Source organism: Giraffa tippelskirchi, chromosome X (genome assembly GCF_054371585.1).
Source record: "Giraffa tippelskirchi isolate mGirTip1 chromosome X, T2T-mGirTip1v1.2.pri, whole genome shotgun sequence".
Lineage (NCBI taxonomy): Eukaryota > Metazoa > Chordata > Mammalia > Artiodactyla > Giraffidae > Giraffa > Giraffa tippelskirchi.
Window position 1 is genome coordinate 144,297,823 of NC_137289.1, and position 19,700 is coordinate 144,317,522.

The 19,700-nt window shown below is 42.6% G+C and overlaps 1 protein-coding gene across 3 annotated transcripts; it reads right to left on the reverse strand.

Annotated features, from left to right (window-relative positions):
- Positions 1–1,822: 1,822 nt before the first annotated feature.
- TLR7 (toll like receptor 7) lies at positions 1,823–19,232 on the reverse strand. Of its 3 annotated transcripts, none has more exons than XM_081567058.1 (3): positions 19,117–19,232; positions 18,654–18,754; positions 1,823–5,636 (listed from the first exon to the last, which is right to left on the reverse strand). In XM_081567058.1, exons 2-3 carry the CDS (start codon positions 18,654–18,656, stop codon positions 2,487–2,489), a joined length of 3,153 nt encoding a protein of 1,050 aa, XP_081423184.1. In that variant the 5' UTR covers positions 18,657–18,754; positions 19,117–19,232; the 3' UTR covers positions 1,823–2,486. The 3 variants fall into 3 exon arrangements, with proteins under 3 accessions (XP_081423184.1, XP_081423185.1, XP_081423186.1); XM_081567059.1 differs by lacking the exon at positions 19,117–19,232 and adding an exon at positions 18,785–18,814 and having other exon boundaries at positions 18,654–18,689; XM_081567060.1 differs by lacking the exons at positions 18,654–18,754; positions 19,117–19,232 and adding an exon at positions 18,785–18,814.
- Between the last annotated feature and the right edge of the window lie 468 nt (positions 19,233–19,700).

Consider the following 19,700-nt stretch of genomic DNA (forward strand, 5'->3'; position numbering starts at 1 on the left):
ACAGAGCTGGAAGTAGACGTGAGGATGAGGCCAATAGACCTTCACAGACCCTGACTCAGCCATGGGGTTACAGTCAGACTCAGCCTTTCTCCGCTCTACGGACTGCAGATGTGTGCTTTGCCTTTTTTGCAGCCATAACACTTACCTGCCCAATGCCTCTCTTGGCTTGGATCCTACAAATGCCCAAGTCGTGCTAAGATACAGTCTCTATCCGAGGAGGAAGGACAGGTTCAGGGCTGGAAGAGGTTGGGAACCCCTTCATGGTAGCATGGGATTCATGGACAATCCGGAGTCTCTTCCACACTCAGAGCTTGGCAGGGGACCTAGCAGTCATGTTCTCCTGGTGGCCTGAGTTGGTAGCTTTCGATCTGAGCCATCTATGAACGGCTCTAATGGTACAGGACTCCACAGAGGACTCTCAGGAGACTAAAAGAGTGACTTGTCAAGATACAAAGAAAATAAAATGGAAACCATCTGTTAATGTGCTTTGGGTCATTTCCTACAACAAACCACTGTGCACAACCTCATGTTGAAATACGCTGTGGTTTCTGAGTTGTCTTGTTTTCACTTTCCCTTCCTCTTGATTCATTTCAGAAGATGTTTAAGTTGTCTTCAAGTGCTTCATGGTTTATAAATCACCAAAATAACTTAAACCTTGTATAGTTGTGTGTTTTAATAGAAGAAATTTATGATGCCAACAGCCAATTTTTATGATGTTATCTTTGTTTTCACGTAGGCACCTATGAAGTACAATCGAGTTTACCGAGGCTATCAGATCATTGGCTCTGTTGATTCCAGAGATTAATTTGGGAGTTTGTGACCCTTATTGATTACATGTCCTTTGGAAATAATACATATAGCCATCCTCAGAGTAAAACCTTTGGCTTTTCCATATATGAAGAAAACACGGTTATCTCCCAGACAACAGTCTGGGATTGGAAGCTATACTCCAAAGGGCACAGACACCTCTGTAGATAACTTCTTTCATGAAATAAAAACAAACAGGTCACATTTCAGACTTTGAACTCATGCAAATTTATACACACTTAGAAAGTATGTGTCTTCAGAACATCTTGGTCCTTTCTGGTGGTATTTTTATTTATTTATTTTTTTGGAGTACTGAAGCCAAAGCTCAAGACCGAAGCTTTCTCAGTGTTAATGGTGGTAAACCTGTGTTCCTCCCCCAGCCTCCATATTTAAAGGAATCCATGTGACTGTCATCCCTGCTTGCTAACTCTAAATAAATATATGCTCTTGGGGTTCTCCTTCAGAGTTTATCATCAAAGCTGTCTGATGTTGATGGGTCAAGTTTTCAGATAATTACAAATATACAGTATTAGTTAATAAAGCAGTTTGAAAGATCATTGGATGAGGCAACTTTTCTTTGGAAGCAGTACTTTGCCATGCAGATAAAAATATCTGTCTCGGCTGCTGTAACAAAACATCACAAACTGCATGGCTTAAAGAATAAACATTTATTTCTCACAAGTCTGAAGCATGGAAGCCAGTCTGAAGGAGATCAGAGTGCCAACATGATCTGGTTCTGCTGAGGGTCCTCTTGTGTGTTATAGACTGCCAGCCTCTCTCTGTACCCTCACACGGTGGGAACACAGCAAGTTAGTCCCCTGACTGCTTCTTCTAAGGCAGTAATCCCATCACGAGGGCTCCAGTCTCATGACCTAACCACTTCTTAAAAACCCCACCTCCCAACACCATCACATTGGGGGAGTAGGATTTCAACGTACAAACCTGGGGGGAGAGAAACATTTAGTCCAGAGCCATATTTAAGCAGGTGAATTATCATCAAAAGTAAAGAGCATGATTTTGCATACAGAGCACTTTATTCTTCTCCCATTTGTAAGTAGACTATGTCCATCGATGACAGAGATGTTTCTATTTCCCCAAAGAACCCAACAGCAGGCCCAGGAGAGAAAGAGCAAGGAGCACTTGAGCAGCAACCACCTGCTGGGTGCTGGCACTGGGTCTGCACAGAACGGGGCACTAGATGGTTGAGTCAACTGGCTGAGGCGTTAACTGTGTCTTTATTTTTACCACTAATTAACCGGTACATTTTCACGCCACATAAGCAGACTCTGAGCATTTTTTTAACCCCATTTCTATACATACCAGTGCCTCTTAAGGGTAGAAGTGCAGTTCTTGGTGACTGTGTGTATATGTAATAGTCACAATTACAGGAGAATCAAAGTCCCACATCCTCTACTTGCCACCCTTCTCCCAACAGTTTATGCAAGGGCAGAAGACAGAGACTCAAGTGCAAATGGAGACAGAGAGAGCTGAGAAAGATGACTTGATGCTTATATAAATCCCATTTTTCCAGTTCCTGTGTCATGTATTGGTGACTCCTCTCCAACATGGGCAATCCCAGGGCTTGGAGAATTTTAAAACGCTCTTCTGGCAAGACATGGATGAGCCGATCGAGGCAGCCAAGCTTCTCCTTGGTAGCAGTCACATTCGGCAAAGAAGGGCTAGGCTGTCTCTTTGAACACCTGACTGTAGGTCACATGATTGTCTGTGGCCAGGGCGTTCTTCAGACACTGCCAGAAGTACGGGTGAGCCTGTGGGTTTGTTGGCCACTCAAGAACAGAACTGCCACAAAGCCTCTTCCGGAGTTGGAGAAACTTGGACTTCTGAAGGGGCTTCTCAAGGAATATCAAAATGATTACATCCACTTTTTCATCCATGAGCCTCTGATGGGATAAGTAAAATGCTATCTTAAAATTCTCAGTCTTTGCATACTTGTCTGTCATCACAAACACCGTCTTTTTGCTAAGCTGTATGCTCTGGGAAAGATTTTCCAGAACAGGCTGCCCTGGTAACCAGTCCCTTTCCTCGAGACATAAATTAAAACACTTCTCTCTAGGGTCTTCCAATTTGGCCACCAGCTCATCCAAAACCCACTCTGTCACTGCTGGGTCTTTAGTGTCATATACAATGAAAGCATCATAGCAAGAATTGGGTGATATCAGACGTCGATACCCTTTTATTTTGGCTTTACAGAAATGATAACTATACCACACATCCCAGAAATAGAGATGGTTTGCTGTTGTGATCATCATCAGAGAGAGAACTGCTGATATGGAAAGTGAGAACAGGATGAAGTTAGTCAGATCTAACTCACAGGTATATAGATCCAGAGAGACTACACTCTGGCCCTTGTGTGCTCCTGGTCCCATGCAAGTCACATCTGTGGCCAAGTAAGGAATAGTCACCTCAGTATGGTTAACCCACCAGACAAACCACACAGCATCACAGTTGCACAGAAATCGATTGTGATGCAAAAACAAAATGTTCAGATTGTTGAGGACGTTTTCTGGAAAACTCGTCTTTTGGATAACCTGAATTTTATTTGAGCTGAGGTCCAGATGGCGCAACTGGAAAGCACCTTGGAGAAAATACTTTGTCAGGCACCTGATTTGATTATTCTTAAGTATGAGTTTCTTGAGGCTGTGGGAACAGTTGGATAATCTCTCAGGGACAGTCTTCAGCTGGTTGAAGCTGAGGTCCAAAGTTTCTAGATTCTTCAGATTCTGCAGTCTTCCCCAACTGAAAGACTTTAACCCATTTTTGGCTAAGGAGAGAGTCTTTAGATTTGGAGGCATATTATCAAAAACTCCCAAAGGTAAGAAACTCAGAGAATTTTCAGAGATGTCTAGCTCTTCCAAGTTCAGCAGATTCTTAAAGAATTTTAAGTATCTGTTATCACCATCTCTCCATAAAATATCCAAATGGTTGCCTCTGAACTCCAGGATTTGAAGAGATTCGCTCTCCATGGTCCTGCTGGTGGAGGTAGCAATGTCATTATAGTTCATCATCAGTTTCTTCAGAACCTTGAGGTTCTTGGTAAAATTTAGCATGTGAGTAATTCCTTCTGATTGAAAATAATGGCTGTTACTACTTATATCTAGGACTTCCAGGTTGTGCAGCTCCTCAAATGCCGTTGAGTAGAGTAAATCAAGCCGATTGTTAGAGAAGTCTAAATATTTCAACTCCACTAAAGGTTGAAATTCACTCCCATTAAGCGTCTGGCTAATGCTATTTCCTGATAAGTTGAGGCATTTGAGGAAAGAAAGATGCTGGAACTCAGAAGACTTAATAAAAAATATATTATTTCTACTAAGGTCCAAGGTCTGCCCATACATATAACAATCTTCATTAAGAGGTAAGAAAGAAGGAGGCTCTTTGCTTTTGGACCGGCAACTCCTTGCATACTCATCATATCTGAAATAATGCAATGCTTCAAGGACCTGGGGCCCATGGCCTTCTATAGAAGTTCTCATGTTAGAGCAGAAACCACCTTCAGTTGAATCTCCTGAAGGTGATATTTTATTCACTGAAAGATCTATGAATTTCAATGTTTTAAATTGTTTAAATATGCCGAGGTCAGCAATTTTTATAAAGTTAGTGCCAAGATCAAGAACTTCAAGATTGGGAAGATTACGTAATGGCAAGAGGTTTAAACTATTCAGCTCTTTAAAGACATAGCCTTTGATTCGCAAAACTTTCAATTTTTTCAGTGAAGAAAATGCATCTGATAGATTTATAACTGCGCGGTAGACCTGAAGATCATAATTGAAAGACAGATCCAAGTGGACAAGGTTATGAAGAAGATGTAAAAATTTGGCATCCCCAATTTCTTTGGCCAAGAAGTTTTGGGAAAGATCTAGTTCTTTAAGTTTGTTAATGTTTTTAAACCATCTTTGGGGCACATAGTGAAGAGAGTTACTGTGTAGACGTAAAACTTGCAATTCTGTCAATGCATCAAAAGCATTTATATCAATCTGTAGGGGAGAATTATTTTCACAGGGTGTGCAAGGAAATGGAACATTATAGCAACGAGGGCAATTTCCACTCAGGTCAAGAACTTGTAGTTGACTGAGGTTATTAAAATCATCTTCTTGGATTTTTGTAATGATGTTATTGTAAAGATAGAGTTCTGTCAAACTAGATGGCAAAACGGTGGGGACAGCTGAGATATTGTTATCTTTTAGGGAGAGCAATTTTAAATTTCTCATATTTAGGAAAGCATCTTTTTCGATGGTAAATGAAACATTACAAGGGTTACGATAGTAACAGTTTTGGCCCAGGTAGAGTATTTCCAGGTTGGCCAGTTCTGTTAGATTCTCCTTCATGATCAAAAAAATGTTGTTGGCCTCCAGGCTCAGCAGCTGTAAGCTGGGAGGAAGATCCTGAGGTATTTCTAGAAGCTGGTTTCCATCCAGGTAAAGAGATTTTAAATATGCGAGTTTGCTAAAGCTGTTGGGTTTAATCTGTAGCCTTTTGGTGCACACGTTGTCTTTTGGCCCCAGTCGAACAGGTATGCAGTTGCATCTGAAATCGATCTCCACCAGATGGTCCAGCCGGTGGAAGGAGGCTGGAGAGATGCCTGCTATGTGGTTAATGGTGAGGGTGAGGTTGGTGGCATTGGTGGGAATACCTCCAGGAATTTCTGTCAAATGCTTGTCTGTGCAGTCCACAATCACGTGGGCATTTGGGGCATCCAGAGTGACATCACAGGGCAGAGTTTTAGGAAACCATCTAGCCCCAAGGAGTTCAGAAATTAGGATTATGTTTAAAAGGATAGGAAACTGTCTCTTCAATGTCCACATTGGAAACACCTGAAAGTATAAGAAAGAATAAATCACCCGTTTAAAATACACCAAGAATCAGAATTTAAAACTCCCATTTGCTGCCTCTCTTTTGCTCCATTTGAAAAATAAACAGTTCAGGTTTATTGTTCTCAACTGTCTAAATAGCATCCCTGCCCCCACCCCATGACTGTAGTTGTCAATTACTGAGGTTCATAAAAACTTACATATTTCGCTTTTAGCATCTTAGCTTTTCAGTTATATCACTTGTCAGATGGGGGAAGCAGCATTTTCCTGTTCCCTGTTACTTAGAATGTTACAATGGAAGAGCCATCAATATGCTGCTGAAGTCTGAAATGCAACTACATCTGGTGAGAAAACCTTTAATGCAATTAATGTTTGCTTGTTAAGCCCACTCTGGTACACGTTACAAGAGTCCTTTACCACATCTGAGCCTCTTAATATGCTAAGTAGGGAAACAAAGGTGATCCATTATGCCCATTCTACAGACTGAGACACAGCTCAGCAATATTAACTGATCTGTTCATGGTCACCCACCTCCTGACATTCTGGCACTGCTATCTACAAGCCCACTTTCCTCTTGGACTATTTTTGGAAATCATCTCCAAGATGACTTGGGGATGAACATTTTCCCTACACATTGGGTTTACATTACACAGATTTGGAAAGGGGATAATACAGTAGGGTACCGCCTGGGTGATCCCCAACTGATCAAACAGGATACTCATGGGAATGAAAGAGGAGGGGCTTTAATAATTTATGCCAAGACTACAGGCACAAAGACTCTCTCAGACCAACTGGGACATGTGGGAACCTACTCTTACTGACAATTCTTGGGCATCTATGCTTAATATGAGAAACACTTGGACCCTGGGCAAAAAATACCTAAAGAGGGAATATGGGACACGCTGAAGAGTTTCACTAACCACCCTATTAACTCGAGCTTGCCCTGCATAGAGGGTGGTTTAACCATAGACTTGTTCTCAAGTTTCAGAATTTCTATCAATATTTTCCTCCAGAACACTGGTTTTCATTTCACCTGTGTTCATCCATGGGATGATCTAGCCTGGGTCTCTACAACAGCTTGCCAGCTCAACTAATGCTTTCATCCCCCTAACTGACTGAATTAACCAGTCATGCTCATATCTAATAAATCCACTGCTTACTTCCCTTAATTCCTTTAATAGGGGATAAATAAGCAAAATTTTCCCTCAGCATTTTCTCTACTGCAAGATGGTTAAAGAAGGAGTTCAAAGAGCTTCTTCACACATCTTTACATGCCTAAAGCTTGTTAATTTATTATCATTTTATTAAGTCTTTTCCTCCCATTTCTAAATGTTTCCTTGCACGTGTCCACTTTTCTCCTTATCTACTCCCACCCCCTGCTCCACCTCACCATGAGGTTTCACCTGGACTATCACACTGGACTCAAACCCGGTCTCCTTGACTCCCATCCTCCTCTACAATTCATCCATCAAGAGCATCAGAGCAGTCTTTGTAAACATGAATCAGATCAACTACAATGATCACTCATTACGTTTTGAATGAAGTCCAAAGTCTTTGCCATTGTTTATATCATGCATGTTCTGTCTCTACCTACCACACTGACCTCGAACCACTTTTCCCCTTCTTTGACCACATGGCATATATCTGGCCTGTTTTCTGTTCTGCATTTGAGGCAGTCTTGGCACTTGCTGTTCCCGCTTCCTGAAATGATCTTTCTCCTCCTCTTCCCACAGCCAGGTCATTCTCATCCCCTGGGTGTCTGCTTAAATGACACATCCCCAGAGAGGCTGTCTCTGAGCAACTTTTCTAAATACCCTCCCATGTAGTAACAGTGATAAAGACAGTAATTAACTTAGATAGCATTTAGCGTATGCTGGGCAAAGTCTGCAGTGCTTTACACATATTAACTCACTCATTTCATCTTCATATTAACTGCATGAGGGTAGCATTACAGGTCTTTGATCCCTTATCCACAACCTTTGCAACTAGATGTGTTTTGGAATTCAGAATTTTTCAGATTTTACAAGGTAATGTGATGCATGTACCTCATATTATATAACACTCCAACTGGAATTGGGGGCAGCATCTCATAATCAAACACATAAAAACTTGTGCAGTAAAGCACAGGACTGTCCACTCTAAGTGGGATTTAAAAAAGAAGAACAAAAACAACAAATACTAGATCATCTGGTTCCAGTCTAAGATTCACCTCCAAAAGAGTTCAGATTAAGTTGTGCTTGCCATCAACTGAGTTAGGACAAAGCTTTCAGTTTAGGGATTCTAGAATTGTAGACCTCTGTTATTATCCCCATTTTACAGATGAGTCAACTGCGGCATAGAGAGGTATATGTACTCTGTATTAGACTGCTGTGCTTTATTTCTTTCATAGTCTTTATCACAATCAGAAATAATCTTGTGGATCATTTATGCACTTCTGGTTTATGTGCTTATTTGTTTTTTATCTATTTTGCATGAAAATGTTAGCTTTGAGAGAGCAGGGTTTTGTGTGCCCTCATGTAAAACAATGTACTGGAGCCCATTATACAGAGTGAAATAAGCCAGAAAGAAAAACAACAATACAGTATACTAATGCATATATATGGAATTTGAAAGATGGTAACGATAACCCTATATGCGAGACAGAATAAGAGACACAGATGCATGGAACAATTTTATGGACTCTGAGGGAGAAGGTGAGGGTGGGACGTTCTGGGAGAATAGCATTGAAACATGTATATTTCATATGTGAAACAGAACACCATTCCATGTTCGATGCATGTGACAAGGGCTCAGGGCCGGGGCAATGGGATGATCCAGAAGGATGGGATGGGGAGGGAGGTGGGTGGGGGGTCCAGGAAGGGGAACACATGTAAACCCATGGCTGATTCATGTCAATGTATGGCAAAAACTATTACAATATTGTAAACTAATTAGCCCCCAACTAAAATAAATAAATTTATAAAAAAAAAAAAAAACAATGTCTTGCACTTCATGCTGATTATGTTTGCAAAATACATGAATGAAAGAATAAATGCATAAATAAATGAATAGTGAAATACAGCAAAATAGTTAAAAGAAATTCTCCTTGGAGTAGGTTAGGTGTACAACATAATGATTTAATATATGTATATATTGCAAAATGATCACCACAGTAAGTTTAGTTACCACACATAGTTTCAAGTTTTTCTTCTTCTGATGAGAACTTTTAAGATCTACTGTCTTAGCAACTTTCAAATACGCAATACAGTATTATAAACTCTAGTCACCATACTTACGTGACATTCCCAGAATGCCAACTGCAGTTTTACTCTAAGGGGAAACTGCTTGACAATATTCCTAATGATGATATGTGGTGATAACTCCTAACTGTTGTAGGCAATCTTACGAAAGAAATGCCCTAGGGCTGAAGTTAGCCTGGGGGGGATGGGAAGCTAACTTTATTTTTTTTAATTCATTTATTTTAATTGGAGGATAATTACTTTACAATATTGTGATGGTTTTTGGCATACATCACCATGAATCTGCCACAGGTATATATGTGTCCTCCTCCAGCTTGAAACCCCCTCCCACCTTCCTCCCCACCCCATCCCTCTGGGTTTTCCCAGAGCACCAGCTTTGGGTACCCTGGAAAGCTAACTTTAGTTTTAGTTCTGCAAGCAGGGATGGAAGGAAATATAGCTTCGCTAAGTGAGGTTTTCACTGCCTGCAGCCTGAACTCTAAAGATGATTAAGACTTCCTTAATTTGGGGCCTTCTGGGGTTGAAAAAGCCAACTGCCTTACCCCAAACAACAGCAGATGTCATGGATACAGCTTTAAGAGGAAGTACGTGTATGCTCACACACATTTTTCTAGCACTTTCCATTAAGCATTTTCTAGCAGACAATGAAAGCCAGTCCAGGGCCCCCAAAATCTGATTAAGGAGTGCTGCTTTCCTCTTGACTCAGACAGCCTCTGGGAAGTTGATTAAATTGAGCGACAAGAACACTGAGAGAACACAGGACCTTCAGACTTAAGTGGTCTAAATCTGCTCTGGCCAATGCGATAGCCACCGCTCACGTGTAGCTGTTTCAACTTAAATGCATTAAAATGAAGTGCAATTTTCAAATTCAGTCTCTCAGTCACACTAACCATATTTCAAGCGCTCAAAGTCACATCAGGTTTGTGGTTACTGTATTCAAGCACACAGATACGGAACATTTTCCATCACTGTGCAAAGTTCTAGTAGACAGAGCTGGTCTAGACTAGGGTTTGGCAAACTTCTTCTCTAAAGGGCCGGACAGTCAATATTTTAGACTCAGTTCAGTTCAGTCGCTCAGTCGTGTCTGACTCTTTGCGGCCCCATGAACTGCAGCACGCCAGGCCTCCCTGTCCATCACCAACTCCCAGAGCCTACCCAAACTCATGTTCATTGAGTCGGTGATGCCATCCAATCGTCTCATCCTCTGTCGTCCCCTTTTCCTCCTGTGGGTACTTAAATAACCACTTAGCACATAATGAATCAAGGTGGTAAACAATAATTCTCAGCTCACAAAAACAGGTAACAGGACAGATTTGGCCCATGGGTCGTAGTTTTCAGGGCCCCAGTCTAGGCAAAACCCTCAACTTGCACATGGAATTACCTCGAAGCAAATTCAGTTCAAGTCTGCCAAATATGAGAAGAATCATATCACCTGTAAACCTCGAAGATGCCTCATGGGCCACTAATTTTAACCAATAGCATTTAGCCAATTATTTCATCCTCATCCCAAAAAAATCGGAGAAGGCAATGGCACCCCACTCCAGTGCTCTTGCCTGGAGAATCCCATGGATGGAAGAGCCTGGTAGGCTGCAGTCCATGGGGTCGCTAGGAGTCGGACACGACTGAGTGATTTCACTTTCACTTTTCACTTTCATGCATTGGGGAAGGAAATGGCAACCCACTCCAGTATTCTTGCCTGGAGAATGCCAGGGACGGGGGAGCCTGGTGGGCTGCCGTCTATGGGGTCGCACAGAGTCGGACACGACTGAAGCAACTTAGCAGCAGCAGCAGCAGCATCCCAAGAAATAGGTTCACTGACAATGAGGACACTGAGATGCAGCGACTATAGAACTTACCTACTGGGAGATCTAGGTAACTGAGATGCTGTGCTGGCCCTCAGCAATTCTCCTGGCTTACCTTCCCAGAAGTCTCGGTATCAATTCACCCATTTCTCCCTCTAGGAGGTAAAACACTCTAGGGGCCGTGGCATTATCTGTCTTTACCATTTCTGATGATGCCTGCCACCTTGTGAGCATGAGGCAAATATCGGCCGAGTAAACCAAGGCTTTGAACATTCTTAAAATCCCGTGGAAGGCTCACATTCAATGATCATAAACAGTAAAGTCTTTCCAAATATCGGATTTTTGATAAGGCGGCGAGGAGGGACCAGGAGGGCTGGGGGCTTCTCAAAGAAGGGCTGAAATCGGAAAAGAGCCACAGAAGAAAAGGGGATGGTATACAATGGAGGCCCTGGGGAGCAGACCTGCAGAAGGACTCCTCCACACTCTGTTTTCTCAGAAGTTCTGCCCTCTGGAACCTGAAACCCGAGTGGGAGCACAGAACTCATTTGTCTCTCCTGGGAACAAGCACAGACAGGATGGGACTGTCCCTGACTTGTACTCAATCGCTGAGTCCCAGCACAGGCAAGCTGGATGCCAGACAAGCCTTCTCTTGGCTCTCTGTGCCAACTGCCTGGAACTCACAGATGGGCTCTGATCAAGCAGGAGAGGAAGAAAACTGAGTCAATGAACAAAGCCTTTTAAATTTGTTAATGGGAAATAATACCTTTCAGGCTTCCAAACAGAAAAGGTATGTTTGAGAAGATGATTGTAAAATGTGAAATAGTCTTTTATTCCCATTCAAATTTCCCAAAGTATGGAAACTTTTCCTTTCAAACCATGGGGAACTACATGGCTTCAGAATGAAGCTAGGACCTTCGCTTCAACTAAAGGCTATTTTTAAATGTTAAGTGTTCATTCAGCATGATACGAGGTCTGTTTTTTCATTTCATACAAATAATCCACGTTATTTTTTTTTTTTGGCAATAATTGCCAAAGAAATACGTCTTTCAGGAATTTGATTTGTAAAATAGCATAATTCATCATAATAGGCCTGGCTTTAGTCATGAATCATAGCTGATTACACATGCAAATATACTGGGTAAATTTGGATGCTCAATTAGCAAGCTAATTATGGTAAAAATGGGACTGTTTGATTCTGTACTCACAGGTGTTCTGTTCTCTCAGTAAATCACCTCCTTTTGTTAAAATGGAAAATGTAGAATTCACGTTGACTAGTCATCAGACAATCATTTGTTTTTTTTATAATTGTCAATTACCAGGTATTTATTATGTTCTAGATGCCAAAGAAGATGCTTTGTTTGTATTACATCACTGAGCCCTGACAATGAAGTTGAAAAGACATAAATATTCCCATTTTGCTGATGAGAAAACAGAGATCAGAGAGGCAGTTTCAAACCAAGATTCAAACCCCATTTGACCAATCATCTTCCAGTTATTTCATATTGTTACAACAAATGCACTTGGTATGCTATATACATGCATCTTGGTTAATTTCCTTTTCAGTTAAAGGATTCTTGGCCATCTAATGTTTTGATATTGTGCTATTTGGAGTTTTCATAATATAAATGTCCAAATATTAAGAAAAGGTATTTAAGATTAGAGTGGGACCAACTCGAGGGAAAAAAAGAGACTTTTCAGATCATATAGTTCTTAGGTGTGCATTCATATACAGCAATACTATGCTAGCATAGTTCATGGATATATAAATTTAAAGGCAGACTGAGCTCTAGCTTCCTAATAAAGAAATATATGCCAAGGCCCCCAGGTGCAAACATGCTGGAATCACCACAAAAATGGCAACAAAGGAGGAATAGAGAGTGAAAGGAGATGAAGTCAAAGAGGAAGGGGCTGTAGTCCCACGTTGAGGGTTCCTCCAGGGCCTTGTCAGCCATCCCAACAAGGAGTGGAAAGTCGATCCATTGCAAATTTTTGAGCCAAAGAGTGCCGTGGTCTGAATTCCATGTTACAAAGATCATGCTGGTTACTTCCTTGAAAGAGACAACGAGGGGTGAGGTTGGAAGCGTGGAGACCAGTCAAGAGGCTATGACGGTAATTCAAGCAAAAGCCCCAGCTGGCTGGGGTGGAGGTGGTGAGAACTAGCCAGATACTTGGATAGATTTGGAAGGTGAAGCCGAATCAAATAGGACTTTCAAGTTCTTGGAAGAATGTGAGAAGAAGGGCTGGAGGCAGCCAGCATTTCTGAGAAGCTTCCTGCAAAGGGGAACAAAGATGCTGGCGGTAGTTCCCAGGGCCAAGAGGGTCAAGAGGATTTATCTGAGGATCGGAGGGATAACGGCACATTGTAATGATGGTGAGAGGGAAAAAAACTTTTTTCAAAAAACCCCATCATTAATAATAGTACCGATGACAATGCAGGAGAGATGGGAGAACGCTGATGTGTGGAGCCCAGGGAGGGAAGCAGGTAGGTGACCCAGTGCACTAGTGGAGAGATTTGGCTTTAGCAAGGAGCCTAACAATTCCATCCTTAGTATAAGAGTCTGCAAACTGTTCAGCTATCTCGCACCTCCTTGGAAGCTGGGCAGGCTTTGGGGACTGTCTGGAGGACAGCAGCAAAGGACTGCACAACTTCCCAGGCAGGGACAGACAAGGTGGGAGACTTTCATGGCACCCGGTGCTCCATCTTTCCCTGTCTCTCTCTCCACCTGAACTGAAGTCCTGAGCCACCAGCCGTGGAAAAAGCCCGGGGACAGCACAGCTGCCATGTTGGGGAGACCACCCAGAGACAGGGGCAGCCTGCAGCTGCGGAGCTTGCCCATCTGGGCACCAGACCTGTGCGGGCGGAGCCCAGCCCCTGACATCGACTGCAAGGCGAGGGGGAACACACCCAGCACCAGAGCCGCCTTGCTGAGCCCAGTCAACCCGTGGGCCTGCCACACCTAACACTCGAGGACAGTGGTTATTTCGAGCCAGTGGGTTTGAGGGTGATCTGCTCTGCGTGGTGGGTAACCAGACAGGAAGTCAAGCAGGATGGGCAGGTGCAGAAGCTCTAGGTGGGCACACAAGTCGGGAGGAGCAGGTGGGTAATCTCTTCCAATTGCTGTAATGCTCTCAGGGAGACAGGAAGCCAGGGTATCAGCGAAACAGTGAGCAGCTGGCATGGCAGGAGGGGCTGGGGGGGCGAGGGAGAGGGGAAGGTGGAGAGAGTCCTCTAGGCAGAGGAAGTCAGGTGTGATTACCTGGTGGCAGGGAAAAACCCTTCACCTTTGGGTATTTGATCTGCATTCCCCTCACAGTCTTTATTATGTAATTTTGCATAGCCCTGATCTGGCTGGATGAAAGGCCTACAGAAAAATTCTTCACAGAAGGAAACTGACCTCAAGGTGAGAACATGTGAGGCCAGGGAACACTCACTGCTACACTCAGCTAAGAGAAGATCTGCTCCCTCCTTCGCTCATCTACCCAACAGACTGTCTGAAAGGCCAGCATACAAGGCACACCCTGTGGGCTGTGACATGCCAGCCTTCAGGGGACCACAGGTTGGTGCCCTCAGATGCTCCTCCCATTTATTTTCAAGATGACATAGCAGGAAAAAAAAAAAAGGCTACATTGCTTGAGTTGAAAAGGAAGTGTTGGAATATGCATTTCCAGTGGAGGGAGTCACTGAAGTCAAGCTACTAAAGCAAAGCAGACCATGGCGCAGTGGGGTTCCCCCACATGGATGGGCTGGGTTGAAGCAGAGGTGATGGCAGGCTGGAGAATCATGAAACAGGGACTGGGAAGAGACAAGGAGTGGGGCGCAATTGTGGGAAACCCTTGAATTCGAACTCAGTAAACTTCTGTCACGTTGCCGTGACACTGAATTGTTTGATAACTAGATAAGCGTTGTATGGGGCTAACCGAGGTCTGCAAATAATGGAACTTAACAGATGTGATATTGTTTTATAGGCCAGACTCCACTGCGAATTTCCCTACTAGACTTGCTGCTGCTGCTGCTGCTAAGTCGCTTCAGTCGTGTCCGACTCTGTGCGACCCCATAGACAGCAGCCCACCAGGCTCCGCCGTCCCTGTGATTCTCCAGGCAAGAATACTGGAGTGGGTTGCCATTTCCTTCTCCAGTGCATGAAAGGGAAAAGTGAAAGTGAAGTCGCTCAGTCGTGTCCAACTCTTAGCGACCCCATGGACTGCAGTCTACCAGGCTCCTCCGTCCATGGGATTGTCCAGGCAAGAGTACTGGAGTGGGTTGCCATTGCCTTCTCCGCTACTAGACTTATGACGACCAAATATCCCCTTTTTGCAAATTTTGAAATATTTCTAATTATAGGCTAACCTCTGAAAGTGTAATTACCATGGACATCAAAGTTTCATTATTTAACAACCAAAAGATTAAGTATAAGGACATAACCCATTTACTTAAAAAATAAAGAGACTTTTTATCATTTCCTTTCTCCCATTTTAGCCCAACAGACCTAGTTTTCAAAATAAAAGAGTCAAATGATATAAAGGAGTCTTATATAAATTAGAAATTCAACAGCTATTTTGCATCATAACAGGCACCAAAGACCAGAAGATATTACATCTTTTTTGACCTCATACCCTACTCTCTTTTTTCCATAAAGGAGAAACTGTCAACTTGGCACACTTTTTCAGTAAAGAGCCAGTCAGTAAATATTTTGTTTTGCAGGCCATACAGTCTGTATCACAGCTACTCAAATTTGCCACTGCAGTGCAAAAGCAGTTATAGACAATATATATACAAATATGCAAATACTAATGCTGATTGTGGGCACAAAAAATTGAATTTAATATAACTTTTAAGGGTCACAAAGCAGTATACTTCCTTTGACTTTTTCAATCATTTAAAGAGATTAAAAAAACTCTTAGCTTGTGGGCTATACAAAAACAGGTGGCAGGCTGGCTATGACCCACACCCATTATTTGCCATTGCAACCTAAACTTTGAGGGACTTCTGGGATATAAAAATGATCTACTCTTGGGGTGCAAAGACACTGGTTGGTTGGTTGATATGTAATGATTGCTTTTAATTTTAGTATGATTTTCCCTATTTTTAAATAATCAGTTTTGATTAGTTTAGTTAATGGACTGCTTATTATCTCTTTGTTTGGCCATGAAGGAGCATGCTATAATTAAGAGCAGAATAATGTTTTTATTTGTAAAATCATTTAACTACTGTTACACCTTGGCACGTTGCCTCTAACACTTATCTCTCCCTTCCTGTATCTATTTCAAATAGTGAGAAGCACTTCAATGCTACCAGGTGCTTCGTCTAGTAAAGGTTTGATTTTAAGTTCTTATTCTGTCACCTAAGCTCTCTCTGACATTAGTGAATCACTTTCCCTCATGAGCCTCTGATTTCTCAACTATAAAATGGTTTGAATACAAGGCTCTTTTGTAAAACTATTGAGAAAAAACTAGTGAGAAACTATTGAGAAAAACTATTTATTTATGCAAACTGTCATTCCAGATGAACCAACATTTAGCAAGCATCTAGTATGTGCATTAAAAACATCAGGAATATACAATACTTCACTACTAGCTTGCTTTTTCCATTTACCATGTTATCATGAGTACTTTCTTATGTCATTCAGTATTCTTTCAAAAAAAATGAGACTTCTCCTGCAGTCCAGTGGTTAAGACTCCATGCTCTCAATGCAGGGTCATGGGTTCAATTCCTGGTTGGGGCACTAAGATCCCAAATGTCAACCAGAGAAGCCAAAAAAACAAAAATAAATAAATAAACAGGTGATCTGATGGTTATATAATATGCTCCTTACTGAGTGGACCACAATTAATGAACCCCTTCCCAACACTGGACATGAGATATTCTCTTTGCTATGCTGCACAGACTACCTTCATAAATTGCTTGCGACATCCCTGATCATTTCTTTAAGAAGAGTTTCTAGAAGTGGAGTTTCCAAATCAAAGAGTCTGAGCTATAACTATTAATAAGACTGAATGATTTCCCTATGCTTTTTGACCTTTTCTGGTTTTTTTAAAAAACTGTTTTCATGTGTTTTTTTTTTTTTTTTAGAAAAGATATCCCAATTTTTTTCTTAAGGACTATATTATCGTACTTGAAGCCCACATTGACTGACCATGTCCTGAGTAGGAGTGTATGCTGGGCTCGTTCTAGGTAGAACAGAGGGGTCTCCAGCACGGCTTCCAGGGTTGAGCTGCCCAGCCAAAACCAGAAGCTCTTAGACTCTTGAAGCCCCAGCTCCCTCATCTATGATTCACAAGGCTGCTTAGAGGGTGAAATCGAAACAGAGATGTCCAGCCCTAAGCACGATGCTCACTGTAGTAAGCAGTCAATAAATGTGAGCTCTCTTTACTACCATCAATCCTATCATGCCATCCTTCAAGGGGCACAGGCAGATGTGGGCCTGGGTTTGCCTATAAACAGACATCTGAGTTTCTAGGAAATGAAACTCTATGCTGTTGCTTCTCTGTCACACAGTGTCCTGTGGTTAACTCTTCATTAGACCTTAGACATGAAATGAGCCTGGGAGCCCACCTTCCAATCTAGAATCAGAGTGGGTTCCTGGTGCAAGCACTCTGTTGTGTCTAATTGGGGTGACAAAATAATTCCACCAAGAAGTCACTGGTGCCTTTTTCTGACGAATTTTGAGGCATGCCTAATAACTCACACCACGAGCAAAAGATCTGAACACACATTCTGTTATTTGAGCCTCCACAATGCTGCAGCAAGGCAACTAGAGAGCTGTAGTACTGTTCATTTTATAGTATAAAAAAAAGGCTGAATTTCAGGGGGCTTAAGTGATAAACCTAAGGATCCCCAACTAGTAACTGGGAGAGTGAGCACAGGCAGTCTCTCCTTGACTAAACTTTGGTCAAGCTCCTCTGACTCGGCCTTGATATTTGGACTTTTGTGTCCACGTGGCCAGTTTTAGCAAGGATCCTGTTAGGTTGGTTTAGGAAGAACCCCTCACCACAGTTTCATTATCCTTGCTATCTGATCAAATACCCCATCTCTACCAACCCCCCAGGGGACAGTCCATCTTCCTGGCCTGCTTTCAGCAAGAACCCTGTCAGGTGGGTCTAGTCAGAACCACCCCACACCCTGCCACCCCTGATGTTTCCTCTTAGTAATTTTCCACTCACTCTGCTCCTGGACTATATAAATCCCCACATGCCTCCACACTATTTGGAACTGATCCCAGTCCTATACTGCAGTCTCATTTCCCCGATTGCAACAGTTCCTGAACAAAAGCTGTTTTTACAGCTTTGTCTACTGTCCGGTGCTGGTTTTCTTGGACCGCATGGGAGCCCAGGCTCCCTGTATTCCTAGTCCTATGCATCCTGTCCCCTCCCTCCCCTGCATACTCGTTTAGATACCACCAAATGCTAGAAAAACACAAAGGAACCTCAGTAATTTGTATGGTCATAAAGCCCAAAACGAGGGCTTCTCTAGTGGCTCAGTTGGTAACGAATCTGCCTGGAATGCAGGAGACCCGGGTTCAATCCCTGAGTCAGGAAGATCCCCTGGAGAAGGAAATGGCAATCCACTCTAGTACTCTTGCCTGAAGAATTCCACAGACGGAGGAGCCCGGCAGGCTACAGTCCATGGGACCACAAAGAGTCAGACACGACTGTACGACTAACTTTCAAAGCCAAAAATGTACGATGAAAAAAGTTAGACCCATAGAAGCTATTTCCCCAATTCAAACATTTGCTCCTCCTCAGGGCAGGATGCATTAGTTCTTATAGGAAGGAGAACACAGCAAGTATTGATTAATCTTAATTAATTGAAATTACACAATACCCCCATGATTAATCTTGGTTATGAAAGATCATGAAAATTTTCCTCAGTAAATAACTGAAGTACAGACAACTTAAACATCTCTCCTGCTAGCCAGTTTCAGTTCTTCCCACAAAAAATGACAGATAACACTGTTTAGGGATCTCTTAGCTGTCCTTACCATTTTTAGTCTTCTTCCAAAATGAAACAGAGAAGTCTGGTTGAAGAGAGCAGAACATGAGAGGTGTCAAGATCAGGCTGAGATGGACCCAGTAGCATCAACTAAGATAAAGAGAAAACACCAAACTTTACCTTGCAAAGACAGCAAAGGATTGAAGCTTCAAAACGTGCTGGAAAGGCTGCTTTAATATATGCTGTTGCAAACACCTATTAATAGCATTTACTTCCTCAAAATTATACAGACGATAGACACACTCCAGAAAACCATGTCCAGCATTATTGTAAAAGTCTGACTTTATCTTCAAAGAAGTGACATTTGAGACTACCAAAACTCTTTAGATTCTAAAAAAAAATTTTTTTTTGCATATGATTTGGGTCCCCTCTCCTCTCTCCCCTTCTCTCTGAGAATGGCTCACAGATCTAGGTACTTAAAAGATCTGAGTTTTCCCCAATGTTTAAAATACCTTTCTTTGCTGCATGGAGTGATCCCAGGTCTGGAGTCTTCTGAGGTGAAGAGACGGGCTGTGGCAAACCTAAGTCACAGAGACTCTAGGCTGCCAGTCGTGGACTTTCCAAGTGCAAAGACTGGTTAGGGGGATGGGGGGAGGGGCGTGACTATTTAAGCCATCTCAGACATGAGGTTTGCAGAAGCAGCAAGTTCCTTCTATTTCTACCACCACAATCAGGGCAACCTCATGTCTAAATTCAAGCAACTTGGCTGACTGATGTTTTTTCTAGAAGTTTCTCAACTGGCGCACTCCTGCCATTTCTGGTGAGGTACATCTTTGTGGCATTGTAAGATTCTGAGCAGCACCCTGATCTGAACCCACAAGATGCCAGCCACACTGCCCCTCGACAATCACAGATGTCTCTAGACATTGTAACATAGTCCCCGCCCCTGACTGAGAACCATCATTCTACAGGTCTCTTTGAGACATGTCTACATTTCCCTTGTTCTCGCTTAGGCTCAGCTGAAAGGACTCTGGTTTCTAAGCAGGGGCAGACTTGGTTCTCTCACTTGGGTGAAACGAGGGCAGCTACACTCGCA